Source organism: Procambarus clarkii, chromosome 21 (genome assembly GCF_040958095.1).
Source record: "Procambarus clarkii isolate CNS0578487 chromosome 21, FALCON_Pclarkii_2.0, whole genome shotgun sequence".
NCBI lineage: Eukaryota > Metazoa > Arthropoda > Malacostraca > Decapoda > Cambaridae > Procambarus > Procambarus clarkii.
The window spans coordinates 10,032,475-10,052,116 of record NC_091170.1 but is presented as its reverse complement, the minus strand read 5'-3'; the positions used below and the strand labels follow the sequence as shown (position 1 = coordinate 10,052,116).

At 53.6% G+C, this 19,642-nt stretch overlaps 1 protein-coding gene across 2 annotated transcripts in view; it reads left to right on the top strand.

Moving 5' to 3' along the window:
* The window catches only part of LOC123760679 (fibrinogen C domain-containing protein 1-like), a 175,643-nt gene that overhangs the window by 79,260 nt on the left and 76,741 nt on the right, over nucleotides 1-19,642 (top strand). For both annotated transcript variants that reach the window (XM_069328194.1, XM_069328193.1), the window contains exon 5: nucleotides 19,026-19,072. In XM_069328194.1, coding sequence (XP_069184295.1) covers nucleotides 19,026-19,072 — 47 coding nt within the window. The remainder of the gene's footprint in view (nucleotides 1-19,025; nucleotides 19,073-19,642) is intronic.

Here is a 19,642-nt window from a genome sequence, read left to right as displayed (position 1 = left end):
ATTTAACGTACCTCACAGCCGTCCTAGGTTGACTCTGAAAGCAGACACATCATCAGTACTGGGGACACTACATGGGATCACTAGGAAACATCACTTACTAGCTTCGACACAAACGTCCACCTATTCGCTCCATAGATGGCGTTCACTGTCTAAGCGCCACCTCAGCAGCGGTCAGCAGCGGCTACGTCACGAGCCGACTAAGACAGGCATCCAGCACTTATTGCTGGCATCTCCCGTCATCACTAGATGGCGTTGTCCATGTTGTGGGATTTTTAGACTCACAGATGGCGTGCACTTCACGGCTTCGTGCTCGGGCGAGGAATTTTGGTTCGTAACACCACCCCACCAAACGAATTTGGTTTGGGTTTCTAAAAACAATAAAGGAAACAAACCAAATAATTCAGTTGTTCAGATGCGTGACAATGCATCAGCTACAACGTTATCCACTCCTTTGATGTGCTCAATCTGGAGGGGATATTGTTGCAATTGTAGACTCCATCTGGTGAGTCGAAGATTCTTCTGTTTAAACTGGCCGAGAAACTTTAGAGGGTTGTGGTCAGTTCGTACTAGGATAGGATGACTATTACTAGTTAGATACACCTCATAGTGTTGGACTGAACTGATTACAGCCAACGTCTCTTTCTCTATGACGGAATAGTTGAGCTGACTGGGGGTAAACTTCTTAGAATGGTAGGCTACAGGATGTTCCACTCCTTTTTCATCCATCTGAGATAATACGGACCCCAGGCCATAGTCGGAAGCGTCGACTGTTAGGATAAATCTATCCTCAAAACTTGGGGACCTGAGGATTGGAGAAGAGATTAGAATCGCCTTGAGGCTCTCAAAAGCTTCCTGGCAAAGTTCATCCCACGACAGTTTCACACCTTTCCTTAAAAGATTTGTCAGGGGGTCGGCTATGGATGAAAAGTTAGGGACAAACTTACGGTAGAAACCAGCCATACCAAGGAAACGCAAGATGTCCTTCCTGGTGGCTGGTGTAGGATACTGGACTATTGCCTCTACCTTGCTGGCCTTTGGCGCAATCCATCCTCCTCCTACTTTATGACACAAAAAGATGACAGAGGTTTTGGCAAACTCAGATTTGTGCAGGTTGACTACCAACCCTGACTGGAGCATGGCCTCGAAGAAGTCCTCTATGTGACGTAGATGGACCCTCCAGTATCCCCCACCCTCATGAGCCCTCCCTTCTCCCCTACTCCCCTATGCCCTCCCTTCTTCCTCATTCCCCTCAGCCCTCCCTTTCCCCCAATTCCTTCCCCCTCCTCCTTCCTCTTCTGCTCTCCCATGCCCCCATTCTCCCCCCCTATCCCCCCAAGCCCTTCATTCCCCCCATCCCCCCAAGCCCTTCCTCCTCCCATAGCCCCCCAAGACTCCCATTCTCCCACACTCACCCCAAGCCTCCCCCCTCTCACCCCCCAAGCCTCTCCCTCTCATCCCCCCTCCTCCCCATCCCTGAAGCCCTCTCTTCTCCCCTACACCCTCCCAAGCCCTCCCTCCTATACCACCCCTCTCTCTGATCCAGATCCTAGCAGCCCCCACACACCCCAGATTCCCCAGGTCCCCATTCATTGGCCCTCCCATCTTGGTCCCTCCCTGTTTCCCTGTTTCAAGGGAAGCAATAGAAACTGAGAAAGGACAGAAGAGTGTCAGTTTCAGGGTGATTTACTCGAACATGGATGGGATCACAAGCAAGGCAAGTGAACTAAGGGAAAGAGCACAAGAAGTGAACCCAGATGTAATCAGACTCACAGAAACAAAACTTTGGGGAATCATATCAAATGCAGTGTTTCCCCAAGACTACACTGTAATAAGGAAAGAGAGGTAAGAAAGGGGAGGAGGTGGAGTGGCCCTACTAATGAGAAAGGAATAGAGATTCAAGGAGATGGCCATCCCAGGCAGCGAGGAATTCAGAGACTACATATTAGGCACCATGACAATGGGAGGATCAAAAGTAGTAGTAGCAGTGATATATAACCCTCTACCAAATGACAGAAGACCCAAGTAAGAGTATGACAACAACAACTTGACAGTTAAGCACTATAATTGAGAGGGCAGCCTCTTCTGCCTGTAGAAATACATCCCATCTGCTCATCATGGGGAAATTCAATCATGGAAGGATAAACTGGGTGAACAGGGAACCGCATGGAGGTGAGGATACATGAAGAACCGAACTATTGGAGGTGGCGACAGGAAACCTTTTAAGCCAGTGTGTCAGGGAACCCAAAAGGATGAGAGGAAACGATGAACCATCCAGACTCGACCTAGTTTTCACTCTGAACGACTCCGACATTAAAGAAATCAGTTTCGAGGCCCTAGTAGGAATGAGCAACTACAGTGTACTGGCGCTTGAGTATCTGGTTGAAGAAGGATTACTCAACTCGAGGATGGGTACTGAAAACCAAAGGCTGGCATTCCGCGAGGGAAACTATGAGGAGATAAGAAAATTCCTAACAGATATAACATGGGAAACAGAGCTCAAGGGAAAGACGGCCCAAGACATGATGGACTACATCACACTGAAGTGTAAGGAGGCAGCAAACAATTTTGTCCCAGTCCAAAAGGAAAACAATAAAATGAAGATGAGAAACACATGGTTTAATCAGAGATGTAGTCTAGTTAAGTAGCAAAGTAAAAGAGCATGGAGAAACTATAGAAATAACAGTACACTTGAGAGCAGAGAAAGATACCAGAGTGCCAGGAATGAATATGTCAGGATGAGAAGAGAGGCAGAAAGACAATACGAAATTAAATGACATCGCAGAGACAAGGCAATTTAGGTAATATTGCTGCACAGCCACATCAGGAGAAAAACAACAGTAAAGGAACAGGTAATGAAATTAAGGATAAGGGCAGACGGATTCACTACAAATGACATAGAAGTGTGCAAGGGACTGAAATAGAAATTCAAGGTCTTCACTGTAGAGCAAGGAGACGTTCCAGAGATAAGAGAGGGAATAGATAACCAGGAACTACTAGAAAAGTTTGAGATTACCAGTGAGGAAGTAAGAAAGCTTTTACTAGAGTTGAATGTGACAAAGGCTATAGGTCCAGATGGAATCTCCCCTTGGATACTAAAGGAAGGAGCAGAAGCACTGGGCCTGCCACTCTCAATAGTGTATAACAAGTCACTGGCAACAGGGGAACTGCCATGAATTTGGAAAGCGACTAATGTAGTCCCGATATACAAGAAGGGGGATAGACAGGAGGCACTGAACTACAGGCCAGTGTCCCTAACTTGCATACCATGCAAGCTGATGGAGAAGATTGTGCGAAAAAAGCTAGTGGAACATCTGGAGGGAAAGAACTTTGTACCACAGCATCAACATGGGTTCAGGGATGGCAAGTCCTGCCTCACAGGATTAATTGAATTCTACGACCAGGCAACAAAAATCAGGCAAGAAAGAGAGGGGAGGGCAGACTGAATATTTTTGGATTAGCAGAAAGCCTTTGACACAGTACCACACATGAGGCTAGTGAAAAAGCTGGAGATGCAGGCAGGAGTGAAAGGGAAGGTACTCCATTGGATAAGGGAGTACCTAAGCAACAGAAAACAGCGAGTTATTGTGAGGGGTGGCGTCTCAGATTGGCGAGACGTTACAAGTGGAGTCCCGCAGGCTTCAGTCCTTGGACCTAATACTGTTTCTGATATATGTTAATGATCTCCCAGAGGGTATAGAATCGTTACTCTCACTGTTTGCTGATGATGCAAAAATTATGAAGAGGATTGAAACAGAGGATGATAGTAGGAGGCTACAAGATGACCTGGATAGACTGAATTAATGGTCCCAAAAATGACTGCTAAAGTTCAAACCAGTAAATGCAAAGTAATGAAACTAAGCGGTGGAAACAGGAGGCCAGACATAGGATACAGAATAGGAGATGAAGTACTTCATGAAACGGACAAAGAAAATGATCTAGGAGTTGATATCACACCAAACCTGTCTCCTGAAGCCCACATAAAAAGAATTATGTCTGCAGCATATTCGAGGCTGGTTAACATCAGAACAGCCTTCAGGAACATGTGTAAGGAGATTCAAAACCTTGTATATCACACATGTAAGACCAATTCTGGAGTATGCTGCCCCAGCATGGAGCCCGTACCTTGTCAAGCACAAGACGAAGCTGGAAAAAATCCAGAGGCTAGTCCCAGAACTAAGAGGCATGAGTTACGAGGAAAGGCTGCGGGAAATGAACCTCACGACACTGGAAGACAGAAGAGTAAGGGGAGACATGATCACTACCTACAAAAATCTAAATGGAATTGACAATTTAGATAATGGTAAACTGTTTAACAAGGGTGTTACGCAAACAGGATGGCACAGGTGAGTAGCCTGTGAGGGACGTCAACCACAGAATTGACGTCCCTCCACCACAGCGTTGACGTCTCTCCCCCCAGGAGTTGACGTCCCTCCACCACAGAGTTGACGTCCCTCCACCACAGAGTTGACGTCCCTCCACCACAGAGTTGACGTCCCTCCACCTCTGAGTTGACGTCCCTCCACCACAGAGCTGACGTCCCTCCACCACAGAGTTGACGTCCCTCCACCCCGGAGTTGACGTCCCTCCACCACAGAGTTGATGTCCCTCCCCCACAGAGTTGCCGTCCCTCCACCACAGAGTTGACGTCCCTACACAACAGAGTTGACGTCCCTCCACCACAGAGTTGACGTCCCTCCACCCCTGAGTTGACGTCCCTCCACCATAGAGCTGACGTCCCTCCACCATAGAGCTGACGTCCCTCCACCACAGAGTTGACGTCCCTCCACCCCGGAGTTGACGTCCCTCCACCACAGAGTTGACGTCCCTCCCCCACAGAGTTGACGTCCCTCCACCACAGAGTTCACGTCCCTCCACAACAGAGTTGACGTCCCTCCACCACAGAGTTGACGTCCCTCCACCCCTGAGTTGACGTCCCTCCACCACAGAGTTGACGTCCCTCCACCCCTGAGTTGACGTCCCTCCCCCACACAGTTGATGTACCTCCACCACAGAGTTGATGTCTCTCCACCCCGGAGTTGACGTCCCTCCACCACAGAGTTGACGTCCCTCCACCACAGAGTTGACGTCACTCCACCCCTGAGTTGACTTCCCTCCACCCCGGAGTTGACGTCCCTTCACCACAGAGCTGACGTCCCTCCACCCCGGAGTTGACGTCCCTCCTCCACAGAGTTGACGTCCCTCCACCCCGGAGTTGACGTCCCTCCACCACAGAGCTGACGTCCCTCCACCACAGCGTTGACGTCCCTCCACCCCGGTGTTGATGTCCCTCCACCACAGAGCTGACGTCCCTCCACCACAGCGTTGACGTCTCTCCACCCCGGAGTTGACGTCCCTCCACCACAGAGTTGACGTCCCTCCACCACAGCGTTGACGTCTCTCCACCCCGGAGTTGACGGCCCTCCACCACAGAGCTGACGTCCCTCCACCACACCGTTGACGTCTCTCCACCCCGGAGTTGACGTCCCTCCACCACAGAGTTGACGTCCCTCCACCACAGAGTTGACGTACCTCCACACCTGAGTAGACGTCCCTCCACCACAGAGTTGACGTCCCTCCACCCCGGAGTTGACGTCCCTCCACCCCTGAGTTGACGTCCCTCCACCACAGAGTTGACGTCCCTCCACCCCTGAATTGACGTACCTCCCCCACACAGTTGACGTACCTCCACCACAGAGTTGACGTCTCTCCACCCCGGAGTTGACGTCCTTCCACCCCTGAGTTGACGTCCCTCCACCTCTGAGTTGACGTCCGTCCACCACAGAGTTGACGTCCCTCCACCACAGAGTTGACGTCCCTCCACCACAGAGTTGACGTCCCTCCACCCCGGAGTTGACGTCCCTCCACCACAGAGTTGACGTCCCTCCCCCACAGAGTTGACGTCCCTCCACCACAGAGTTGACGTCCCTCCACAACAGAGTTGACGTCCCTCCACCACAGAGTTGACGTCCCTTCACCCCTGAGTTGACGTCCCTCCACCACAGAGTTGACGTCCCTCCACCCCTGAGTTGACGTCCCTCCCCCACACAGTTGATGTACCTCCACCACAGAGTTGACGTCTCTCCACCCCGGAGTTGACGTCCCTCCACCACAGAGTTGATGTCCCTCCCCCACAGAGTTGCCGTCCCTCCACCACAGAGTTGACGTCCCTACACAACAGAGTTGACGTCCCTCCACCACAGAGTTGACGTCCCTCCACCCCTGAGTTGACGTCCCTCCACCATAGAGCTGACGTCCCTCCACCATAGAGCTGACGTCCCTCCACCACAGAGTTGACGTCCCTCCACCCCGGAGTTGACGTCCCTCCACCACAGAGTTGACGTCCCTCCCCCACAGAGTTGACGTCCCTCCACCACAGAGTTCACGTCCCTCCACAACAGAGTTGACGTCCCTCCACCACAGAGTTGACGTCCCTCCACCCCTGAGTTGACGTCCCCCCACCACAGAGTTGACGTCCCTCCACCCCTGAGTTGACGTCCCTCCCCCACACAGTTGATGTACCTCCACCACAGAGTTGATGTCTCTCCACCCCGGAGTTGACGTCCCTCCACCACAGAGTTGACGTCCCTCCACCACAGAGTTGACGTCACTCCACCCCTGAGTTGACTTCCCTCCACCCCGGAGTTGACGTCCCTCCACCACAGAGCTGACGTCCCTCCACCCCGGAGTTGACGTCCCTCCTCCACAGAGTTGACGTCCCTCCACCCCGGAGTTGACGTCCCTCCACCACAGAGCTGACGTCCCTCCACCACAGCGTTGACGTCCCTCCACCCCGGTGTTGATGTCCCTCCACCACAGAGCTGACGTCCCTCCACCACAGCGTTGACGTCTCTCCACCCCGGAGTTGACGTCCCTCCACCACAGAGTTGACGTCCCTCCACCACAGCGTTGACGTCTCTCCACCCCGGAGTTGACGGCCCTCCACCACAGAGCTGACGTCCCTCCACCACACCGTTGACGTCTCTCCACCCCGGAGTTGACGTCCCTCCACCACAGAGTTGACGTCCCTCCACCACAGAGTTGACGTACCTCCACACCTGAGTAGACGTCCCTCCACCACAGAGTTGACGTCCCTCCACCCCGGAGTTGACGTCCCTCCACCCCTGAGTTGACGTCCCTCCACCACAGAGTTGACGTCCCTCCACCCCTGAATTGACGTACCTCCCCCACACAGTTGACGTACCTCCACCACAGAGTTGACGTCTCTCCACCCCGGAGTTGACGTCCTTCCACCCCTGAGTTGACGTCCCTCCACCTCTGAGTTGACGTCCGTCCACCACAGAGTTGACGTCCCTCCACCACAGAGTTGACGTCCCTCCACCACAGAGTTGACGTCCCTCCACCCCGGAGTTGACGTCCCTCCACCACAGAGTTGACGTCCCTCCCCCACAGAGTTGACGTCCCTCCACCACAGAGTTGACGTCCCTCCACAACAGAGTTGACGTCCCTCCACCACAGAGTTGACGTCCCTTCACCCCTGAGTTGACGTCCCTCCACCACAGAGTTGACGTCCCTCCACCCCTGAGTTGACGTCCCTCCCCCACACAGTTGATGTACCTCCACCACAGAGTTGACGTCTCTCCACCCCGGAGTTGACGTCCCTCCACCACAGAGTTGACGTCCCTCGACCACAGAGTTGACGTCACTCCACCCCTGAGTTGACTTCCCTCCACCCCGGAGTTGACGTCCCTTCACCACAGAGCTGACGTCCCTCCACCCCGGAGTTGACGTCCCTCCTCCACAGAGTTGACGTCCCTCCGCCCCGGAGTTGACGTCCCTCCACCACAGAGCTGACGTCCCTCCACCACAGCGTTGACGTCCCTCCACCCCGGTGTTGATGTCCCTCCACCACAGAGCTGACGTCCCTCCACCACAGCGTTGACGTCTCTCCACCCCGGAGTTGACGTCCCTCCACCGCAGAGTTGACGTCCCTCCACCATAGCGTTGACGTCTCTCCACCCCGGAGTTGACGGCCCTCCACCACAGAGCTGACGTCCCTCCACCACAGCGTTGACGTCTCTCCACCCCGGAGTTGACGTCCCTCCACCACTGAGTTGACGTCCCTCCACCACAGAGTTGACGTCACTCCACCCCTGAGTTGACTTCCCTCCACCCCGGAGTTGACGTCCCTCCACCACAGAGCTGACGTCCCTCCACCCCGGAGTTGACGTCCCTCCTCCACAGAGTTGACGTCCCTCCACCCCGGAGTTGACGTCCCTCCACCACAGAGCTGACGTCCCTCCACCACAGCGTTGACGTCCCTCCACCCCGGTGTTGATGTCCCTCCACCACAGAGCTGACGTCCCTCCACCACAGCGTTGACGTCTCTCCACCCCGGAGTTGACGTCCCTTAACCACAGAGTTGACGTCCCTCCACCACAGCGTTGACGTCTCTCCACCCCGGAGTTGACGGCCCTCCACCACAGAGCTGACGTCCCTCCACCACAGCGTTGACGTCTCTCCACCCCGGAGTTGACGTCCCTCCACCACAGAGTTGACGTCCCTCCACCACAGAGTTGACGTCCCTCCACCCCTGAGTAGACGTCCCTCCACCACAGAGTTGACGTCCCTCCACCCCGGAGTTGACGTCCCTCCACCCCTGAGTTGACGTCCCTCCACCACAGAGTTGACGTCCCTCCACCCCTGAGTTGACGTCCCTCCCCCACACAGTTGACGTACCTCCACCACAGAGTTGACGTCTCTCCACCCCGGAGTTGACGTCCTTCCACCCCTGAGTTGACGTCCCTCCACCTCTGAGTTGACGTCCGTCCACCACAGAGTTGACGTCCCTCCACCACAGAGTTGACGTCCCTCCACCCCGGAGTTGACGTCCCTCCACCACAGAGTTGACGTCCCTCCCCCACAGAGTTGACGTCCCTCCACCACAGAGTTCACGTCCCTCCACAACATAGTTGACGTCCCTCCACCACAGAGTTGACGTCCCTTCACCCCTGAGTTGACGTCCCTCCACCACAGAGTTGACGTCCCTCCACCCCTGAGTTGACGTCCCTCCCCCACACAGTTGATGTACCTCCACCACAGAGTTGACGTCTCTCCACCCCGGAGTTGACGTCCCTCCACCCCGGAGTTGACGTCCCTCCACCACAGAGTTGACGTCCCTCCACCACAGAGTTGACGTCACTCTACCCCTGAGTTGATTTCCCTCCACCCCGGAGTTGACGTCCCTCCACCACAGAGCTGACGTCCCTCCACCCCGGAGTTGACGTCCCTCCTCCACAGAGTTGACGTCCCTCCGCCCCGGAGTTGACGTCCCTCCACCACAGAGCTGACGTCCCTCCACCACAGCGTTGACGTCCCTCCACCCCGGTGTTGATGTCCCTCCACCACAGAGCTGACGTCCCTCCACCACAGCGTTGACGTCTCTCCACCCCGGAGTTGACGGCCCTCCACCACAGAGCTGACGTCCCTCCACCACAGCGTTGACGTCTCTCCACCCCGGAGTTGACGTCCCTCCACCACTGAGTTGACGTCCCCCCACCACAGAGTTGACGTCACTCCACCCCTGAGTTGACTTCCCTCCACCCCGGAGTTGACGTCCCTCCACCACAGAGCTGACGTCCCTCCACCCCGGAGTTGACGTCCCTCCTCCACAGAGTTGACGTCCCTCCACCCCGGAGTTGACGTCCCTCCACCACAGAGCTGACGTCCCTCCACCACAGCGTTGACGTCCCTCCACCCCGGTGTTGATGTCCCTCCACCACAGAGCTGACGTCCCTCCACCACAGCGTTGACGTCTCTCCACCCCGGAGTTGACGTCCCTTAACCACAGAGTTGACGTCCCTCCACCACAGCGTTGACGTCTCTCCACCCCGGAGTTGACGGCCCTCCACCACAGAGCTGACGTCCCTCCACCACAGCGTTGACGTCTCTCCACCCCGGAGTTGACGTCCCTCCACCACAGAGTTGACGTCCCTCCACCACAGAGTTGACGTCCCTCCACCCCTGAGTAGACGTCCCTCCACCACAGAGTTGACGTCCCTCCACCCCGGAGTTGACGTCCCTCCACCCCTGAGTTGACGTCCCTCCACCACAGAGTTGACGTCCCTCCACCCCTGAGTTGACGTCCCTCCCCCACACAGTTGACGTACCTCCACCACAGAGTTGACGTCTCTCCACCCCGGAGTTGACGTCCTTCCACCCCTGAGTTGACGTCCCTCCACCTCTGAGTTGACGTCCGTCCACCACAGAGTTGACGTCCCTCCACCACAGAGTTGACGTCCCTCCACCCCGGAGTTGACGTCCCTCCACCACAGAGTTGACGTCCCTCCCCCACAGAGTTGACGTCCCTCCACCACAGAGTTCACGTCCCTCCACAACATAGTTGACGTCCCTCCACCACAGAGTTGACGTCCCTTCACCCCTGAGTTGACGTCCCTCCACCACAGAGTTGACGTCCCTCCACCCCTGAGTTGACGTCCCTCCCCCACACAGTTGATGTACCTCCACCACAGAGTTGACGTCTCTCCACCCCGGAGTTGACGTCCCTCCACCCTGGAGTTGACGTCCCTCCACCACAGAGTTGACGTCCCTCCACCACAGAGTTGACGTCACTCTACCCCTGAGTTGATTTCCCTCCACCCCGGAGTTGACGTCCCTCCACCCCGGAGTTGACGTCCCTCCTCCACAGAGTTGACGTCCCTCCGCCCCGGAGTTGACGTCCCTCCACCACAGAGCTGACGTCCCTCCACCACAGCGTTGACGTCCCTCCACCCCGGTGTTGATGTCCCTCCACCACAGAGCTGACGTCCCTCCACCACAGCGTTGACGTCTCTCCACCCCGGAGTTGACGTCCCTCCACCGCAGAGTTGACGTCCCTCCACCATAGCGTTGACGTCTCTCCACCCCGGAGTTGACGGCCCTCCACCACAGAGCTGACGTCCCTCCACCACAGCGTTGACGTCTCTCCACCCCGGAGTTGACGTCCCTCCACCACTGAGTTGACGTCCCTCCACCACAGAGTTGACGTCACTCCACCCCTGAGTTGACTTCCCTCCACCCCGGAGTTGACGTCCCTCCACCACAGAGCTGACGTCCCTCCACCCCGGAGTTGACGTCCCTCCTCCACAGAGTTGACGTCCCTCCACCCCGGAGTTGACGTCCCTCCACCACAGAGCTGACGTCCCTCCACCACAGCGTTGACGTCCCTCCACCCCGGTGTTGATGTCCCTCCACCACAGAGCTGACGTCCCTCCACCACAGCGTTGACGTCTCTCCACCCCGGAGTTGACGTCCCTTAACCACAGAGTTGACGTCCCTCCACCACAGCGTTGACGTCTCTCCACCCCGGAGTTGACGGCCCTCCACCACAGAGCTGACGTCCCTCCACCACAGCGTTGACGTCTCTCCACCCCGGAGTTGACGTCCCTCCACCACAGAGTTGACGTCCCTCCACCACAGAGTTGACGTCCCTCCACCCCTGAGTAGACGTCCCTCCACCACAGAGTTGACGTCCCTCCACCCCGGAGTTGACATCCCTCCACCCCTGAGTTGACGTCCCTCCACCACAGAGTTGACGTCCCTCCACCCCTGAGTTGACGTCCCTCCCCCACACAGTTGACGTACCTCCACCACAGAGTTGACGTCTCTCCACCCCGGAGTTGACGTCCTTCCACCCCTGAGTTGACGTCCCTCCACCTCTGAGTTGACGTCCGTCCACCACAGAGTTGACGTCCCTCCACCACAGAGTTGACGTCCCTCCACCCCGGAGTTGACGTCCCTCCACCACAGAGTTGACGTCCCTCCCCCACAGAGTTGACGTCCCTCCACCACAGAGTTCACGTCCCTCCACAACATAGTTGACGTCCCTCCACCACAGAGTTGACGTCCCTTCACCCCTGAGTTGAAGTCCCTCCACCACAGAGTTGACGTCCCTCCACCCCTGAGTTGACGTCCCTCCCCCACACAGTTGATGTACCTCCACCACAGAGTTGACGTCTCTCCACCCCGGAGTTGACGTCCCTCCACCACAGAGTTGACGTCCCTCCACCACAGAGTTGACGTCACTCTACCCCTGAGTTGATTTCCCTCCACCCCGGAGTTGACGTCCCTCCACCACAGAGCTGACGTCCCTCCACCCCGGAGTTGACGTCCCTCCTCCACAGAGTTGACGTCCCTCCGCCCCGGAGTTGACGTCCCTCCACCACAGAGCTGACGTCCCTCCACCACAGCGTTGACGTCCCTCCACCCCGGTGTTGATGATCCACCACAGAGCTGACGTCCCTCCACCACAGCGTTGACGTCTCTCCACCCCGGAGTTGACGTCCCTCCACCACAGAGTTGACGTCCCTCCACCATAGCGTTGACGTCTCTCCACCCCGGAGTTGACGGCCCTCCACCACAGAGCTGACGTCCCTCCACCACAGCGTTGACGTCTCTCCACCCCGGAGTTGAGAGTCCCTCCACCACAGAGTTGACGTCCCTCCACCACAGAGTTGACGTCCCTCCACCCCTGAGTAGACGTCCCTCCACCACAGAGTTGACGTCCCTCCACCCCGGAGTTGACGACCCTCCACCACAGAGTTGACGTCCCTCCGCCCCTGAGTTGACGTCCCTCCCCCACACAGTTGACGTACCTCCACCACAGAGTTGACGTCTCTCCACCCCGGAGTTGACGTCCTTCCACCCCTGAGTTGACGTCCCTCCACCTCTGAGTTGACGTCCGTCCACCACAGAGTTGACGTCCCTCCACCACAGAGTTGACGTCCCTCCACCACAGAGTTGACGTCCCTCCACCCCGGAGTTGACGTCCCTCCGATACAGAGTTGACGTCCCTCCTCCACAGAGTTGACGTCACTCCACCCCTGAGTTGACGTCCCTCCACCACAGAGCTGACGTCCCTCCACCCCGGAGTTGACGTCCCTCCTCCACAGAGCTGACGTCCCTCCACCACATCGTTGACGTCCCTCCACCCCGGTGTTGATGTCCCTCCACCACAGAACTGACGTCCCTCCACCACAGCGTTGACGTCCCTCCACCCCGGTGTTGATGTCCCTCCTCCACAGAGCTGACGTCCCTCCACCACATCGTTGACGTCCCTCCACCCCGGTGTTGATGTCCCTCCTCCACAGAGCTGACGTCCCTCCACCACATCGTTGACGTCTCTCCACCCCGGAGTTGACGGCGCTCCACCACAGAGCTGACGTCCCTCCACCACAGCGTTGACGTCTCTCCAACCCGGTGTTGACGTCCCTCCACCACAGAGTTGACGTCCCTCCACCACAGAGTTGACGTCCCTCCACCACAGAGTTGACGTCCCTCCACCACAGAGTTGACGTCCCTTCCCTGCAGAGTTGACGTCCCTTCACCACAGAGTTGACGTCCCTCCACCACAGAGTTGACGTCCATCCACCACAGAGTTGACGTCCCTCCACCACAGAGTTGACGTCCCTCCACCACAGAGTTGACGTCACTCTACCCCTGAGTTGATTTCCCTCCACCCCGGAGTTGACGTCCCTCCACCACAGAGCTGACGTCCCTCCACCCCGGAGTTGACGTCCCTCCTCCACAGAGTTGACGTCCCTCCGCCCCGGAGTTGACGTCCCTCCACCACAGAGCTGACGTCCCTCCACCACAGCGTTGACGTCCCTCCACCCCGGTGTTGATGATCCACCACAGAGCTGACGTCCCTCCACCACAGCGTTGACGTCTCTCCACCCCGGAGTTGACGTCCCTCCACCACAGAGTTGACGTCCCTCCACCATAGCGTTGACGTCTCTCCACCCCGGAGTTGACGGCCCTCCACCACAGAGCTGACGTCCCTCCACCACAGCGTTGACGTCTCTCCACCCCGGAGTTGAGAGTCCCTCCACCACAGAGTTGACGTCCCTCCACCACAGAGTTGACGTCCCTCCACCCCTGAGTAGACGTCCCTCCACCACAGAGTTGACGTCCCTCCACCCCGGAGTTGACGACCCTCCACCCCTGAGTTGACGTCCCTCCACCACAGAGTTGACGTCCCTCCACCCTGAGTTGACGTCCCTCCCCCACACAGTTGACGTACCTCCACCACAGAGTTGACGTCTCTCCACCCCGGAGTTGACGTCCTTCCACCCCTGAGTTGACGTCCCTCCACCTCTGAGTTGACGTCCGTCCACCACAGAGTTGACGTCCCTCCACCACAGAGTTGACGTCCCTCCACCACAGAGTTGACGTCCCTCCACCCCGGAGTTGACGTCCCTTCGCCACAGAGTTGACGTCCCTCCTCCACAGATTTGACGTCACTCCACCCCTGAGTTGACATCCCTCCACCACAGAGCTGACGTCCCTCCACCCCGGAGTTGACGTCCCTCCTCCACAGAGCTGACGTCCCTCCACCACATCGTTGACGTCCCTCCACCCCGGTGTTGATGTCCCTCCACCACAGAACTGACGTCCCTCCACCACAGCGTTGACGTCCCTCCACCCCGGTGTTGATGTCCCTCCTCCACAGAGCTGACGTCCCTCCACCACATCGTTGACGTCCCTCCACCCCGGTGTTGATGTCCCTCCTCCACAGAGCTGACGTCCCTCCACCACATCGTTGACGTCTCTCCACCCCGGAGTTGACGGCGCTCCACCACAGAGCTGACGTCCCTCCACCACAGCGTTGACGTCTCTCCAACCCGGTGTTGACGTCCCTCCACCACAGAGTTGACGTCCCTCCACCACAGAGTTGACGTCCCTCCACCACAGAGTTGACGTCCCTCCACCACAGAGTTGACGTCCCTTCCCTGCAGAGTTGACGTCCCTCCACCACAGAGTTGACGTCCCTCCACCACAGAGTTGACGTCCATCCACCACAGAGTTGACGTCCCTCCACCACAGAGTTGACGTCCCTCCACCCCTGAGTTGACGTCCCTCCACCACAGAGTTGACGTCCCTCCACCCCGGAGTTGACGTCCCTCCACAACAGAGTTGACGTCCCTCCACCACAGAGTTGACGTCCCTCCACCCCGGAGTTGTTGTCCCTCCACCACAGAGTTGACGTCCCTCCACTACAGAGTTGACGTCATTCCACCCCTGAGTTGAAGTCCCTCCAACCCGGAGTTGAAGTCCCTCCACCCCGGAGTTGACGTTCCTCCTCCACAGAGCTGAGGTCCCTCCACCACATCGTTGACGTCCATTCACCCCGGAGTTGATGTCCCTCCACCACAGAGCTGACGTCCCTCCACCACAGAGCTGACGTCAAACCACCACAGAGCTGACGTCCCTCCACCACAGAGCAGACGTCCCTCCACCACAGAGCTGACGTCCCTCCACCACAGAGCTGACGCCCCTCCACCACAGAGTTGACGTCCCTCCACCACAGAGCTGACGTCCCTCCACCACAGAGTTGACGTCCCTCCACCACAGAGCAGACGTCCCTCCACCACAGAGCTGACGTCCCTCCACCACAGAGCTGACGTCCCTCCACCACAGAGCTGACGTCCCTCCACCCCGGAGTTGGGAGAACGGGGTGCTGATTACTCAATTTTAATTGGTAATATATCGGCCCACACGTGCTTAAACATATGGTCAGTAAGCTAACGTCGATTAAAATTAGAGCTTTAATTTGATACAATTATATTATATAAACACCCACTGGGGAGATATTAACCCGTATGAACATCCTTGATTATGAGATATACAAAAGGCATAGTACTCAGCCACCCAGGAAATCAGATTAGCCAAAAGAAACTACGAAAAACAACTTGCTCAATACATAGAGAAAGATCCAAAGTTGTTCTATGCATATGTAAGAAGTAAAACTAAAAAAAGCCTCGGTAGGACCCTAGAAAGATGAGACTAACCAAATTATTATGGACGATAAAAGGGCAGCAAGCAGTGTGAATGAATACTTTACATCGGTGTTTACACCTGAAACATTAGATGCATCCCATTACTCACACAAATGTTTGAAGGAGGTGAAGATATCGTATTAAATGATATATACCCATAACGTGTGACATTACCAGGAAGAGCACTGGCACACTTTAAGACTCAAAGACCCCAGGTGTGAACGAAATTATACCGAAAGCCGCAAAGAACTGGCAGAGGAACTATACCTACCACTGAAACTACTTTTCAGAAAATCTGAAATCTGGACCACGGGATAGTTCCCTTAGATTAGAAATATACAGATGTCATCCCTTTAAGTTCAAGTACGTTTATTGAGACAATATGATACATCTCAAAAGGATAGAGTAGCTGGGGCTACTTCTATCCTCCACTGTCATACCAATTTAAAAAAAAAGGCAGAAAGCTCAGTAGAAAACTACCGTCCGACTATCTTGACATCACACATCTGCAAGATCATGAGGAGAATCCTAAGAGAGAGAATCATCCACCATCTCATAGTGAGCAATCTTGTCAAATCAACGCAACTTGGGTTTGTTAAAACTAGATCACATTTTTGGAAACTGTAACGAGGTACTCAGACATAGGATTTCTAACAGATGTAGAATAGACGTAGTATTAGACATATATTAATACGAATATGTAGTATTAGACTTTGATAATGCTTTTGATAAAACGTACCACATGAAAGACTAGCAAGGAAATTAAAGGCACATGGAATAAAAGGTATATCAATAGAATGAAAAAACCATGCACTGAAGCAAAGAAAACAAAAGGTCGTGCTAAATGGGAAGAAATCTAACTGGAGCAGTGTGGTGAGTAGGGTGCCACAGGGATCAATTTTCGGCCCAACCCTTTTTATAGTACACATTATTGACAGATGACAATATTACAAACCATATCATCAATTTTGCAGGTGACACTAAAATTTATGGTGAAGTGGGACGTGAAAAAGTTATTGAGAATTTTGAAAGAGTTCCATAAAAACTCCACAAATGATCAGAAGACTTGCAAATGCTTTTTAATATAACAAATGCAAGACCTTGCATGAGGGGTATAACAACCACCATCACAACTACAAAATTATTAACATTACCTTGCAGCAGATTGCTGAAGATAAGGACTTTGGAGTCAAAATCCATCACTCTGCAAACACACAATGTAACGGTCCCTATTGTTACCTCGTTAAAAAGGGGTTTCATCTTGTTATACAGTTTCTATGGCGTTTTGGAAAGTTGTTACAGCTTACTAGACAGTTGTTACAACGTGTTAGAAGGTGCTACAACTTGTCAGGACGTTACAGCAACGTCGTAGTTTCGTCGTGTGTTTAGCGGGATAAAACCCAAGAAATCGCCAAACCGCTGAAGCCGTAAATGAAAACAGCCAACAGCCATCTGTTGGCAAATCTTTGGTTCGCCAGCGATGCTGTGGATCATAAGGTCATGACAGCTCTACAGTGTATAAACAAAGATAATTAATAGGAGCTAGTGTGGCAGGGTGTAGACTGGTGTTGGGAGGGTGTTGGTAGGGGAACACTTAGGAGTAGTTCAATAGGAGGTAGTGTGTGGCAGGGTGTAGACTGGTGTTGGGAGGGTGTTGCTAGAGGAACACTTAGGAAGTGTTCATACTCTCACACCACCAAATACCTTGTTGGTAGTCAATATAATAAACATTTTCCACAACTCAGACGTGTGACTCAGTCATAGTGTCACACATGTCTGACTCACAGTGAGTGACCGATTATGTGTGCTTTAGTTGCTCAGTTGCTTGAGTTGCTCAGTGTTTGAGTTGCTCAGCAAGAATGACTAAATCCAAGTGATTCAGAGTGAGTTACTCAGACTGAGTGATTCCTTGAGGGTGACTCAGTATGAGCAACTATGTAGGAGGGACTTTGTATGATTCAGTGTGAGCGGCGTATTATAAGTGACTCAATAAAAGTGTCTGTATCAATGAGTCAATGAGACTCCGTATGAGTGCCTCAGGATGAGTGACTAAAAACTATTTTTGTTTAGTTTTGCCCCGAAGGGCGAGTTTATTGGACAGCGCCACTCGTCCTGTGAGTGGACACACCGTCATAACAGCATGTACAACACTCCCCAATAGTAGGAAAACCCGCTGGGTTGTTCATCCTGCCACTTGTACCCAGACACAGCTGGGACTGGCCTAACTGCCTCAATTGAACAGCTTCTCAAAAAAGAAGATTAACATTAGACAACCCTTAAAATCTTATGTTATCTTGCAGGTGCGAAATGGGGGAATCTTTTAATAACAGTATCTATATTTGACAAAGATTATTTTCCTAACTCATACAAAGTGGGGGTTTATTGTTCTACACATATTTCTAATGTCTCTCAGATGTTCATATTCTCTCAGGTAGTGTTCTATGAGGTGTCCGTCACTTTCACCACTGAATCTGCAACTCCGCTCCTCAACTGTTGTTTCTATTCTAAATCTTGATGGATATATGTATGCAAGACGGATTCTCGCTATTACTGATTCTCTCCCGTGGCCACCTCCTCTTCTAGAATAATGATTGGGATTGCCAGCTGCAATCATGCTGTACCAGTGTACAGATTCACTGATTTGTTCTTCTACTCTCCTTTCCTCAGTAACCTTGTAACCGTGATATTGCCTCATGATACCTCTAATTTGTAAAAGAGTTTTGGGTATGACGTACTCAATCTGGTGTCCTTCAGCGCCTTCAGCAGCCAGCACATCTGCTTGTTCATTACCACAGATTCCAACATGGGAGGATATCCACAGAAATTTGACAGCATTTCCCTGATTGGTTAGTACTCTCACAGCTCTTGATTTCAGCTACTATCGCAAGATTTTTACTAAGGCTTTAAAATTCCTTCAGAAAAACTTGCGATGTTCGCTGAAATCAAGAGAGCTGTGAGAATTTCTCACAAGAAAACAAGTGAGCTGAATCACTCAAAACAAGTGACTCAGCTTCTGTGATTCAACATGTCATACAAAATGGTGCGCGGTGCCTGGACTTAACCAGGAGGTCTTTACCCGTGATGTGGGCTGTCTCCACAGTAATGATTAACATGCTTGGTTCTGGAGAATTTTATGTAGCTGCAGGACATCTCAAACATTATGTTGGTGATGTTCAGGCCTTAACTTGGTGAAGTGTTGAGGTGTTTTATGAGTTGTGATCTCTCCCACAGGGAGGGACGGCTGGTGTCTGCCTGGTGTGACATGACTACTGACGGAGGTGAGTAGACTCTCCTGCTACAGTCATAATGGTGGTATTATTAGTTGTAGTGACGGTCACAGTTACAAATTGAGGGAAGTGTTGACCAGACCACATACTAGAAGGTGAAGGGATGACGACGTTTCGGTTCGTCCTGGACCATTCTCAAGTCGATTGTCTTCAAAATGGTCCAGGACGGACCGAAACGTCGTCGTCCCTTCACCTTCTAGTGTGTGGTCTGGTCCACATACTTTAGCGACGTTATTGTGACTCATCGCCTGCTTGAGGGAAGTGTTCGTGGGAACAAACTTTCCACCAGTAAGTCCAGTTAACTGACCACAACATGAAACAAATAAGTTAATATAACCTTGCTGGTTGAACAAGTTCGTCTGGTTTCAGATAACCATTACCGTCCAGAGTACAATATGTTCTGTATAAGAACATAAGAGAATAAAAATGAAGGTAACAACAGAAGGCCTATTGGCCAATACGAGGCAGCTCCTATTTATATCCATCCATTCATATTCATATATGTCTAATCTACGCTTGAAACCATCAAAGAATCCTACTTATATTATGTTACGGGGTAAT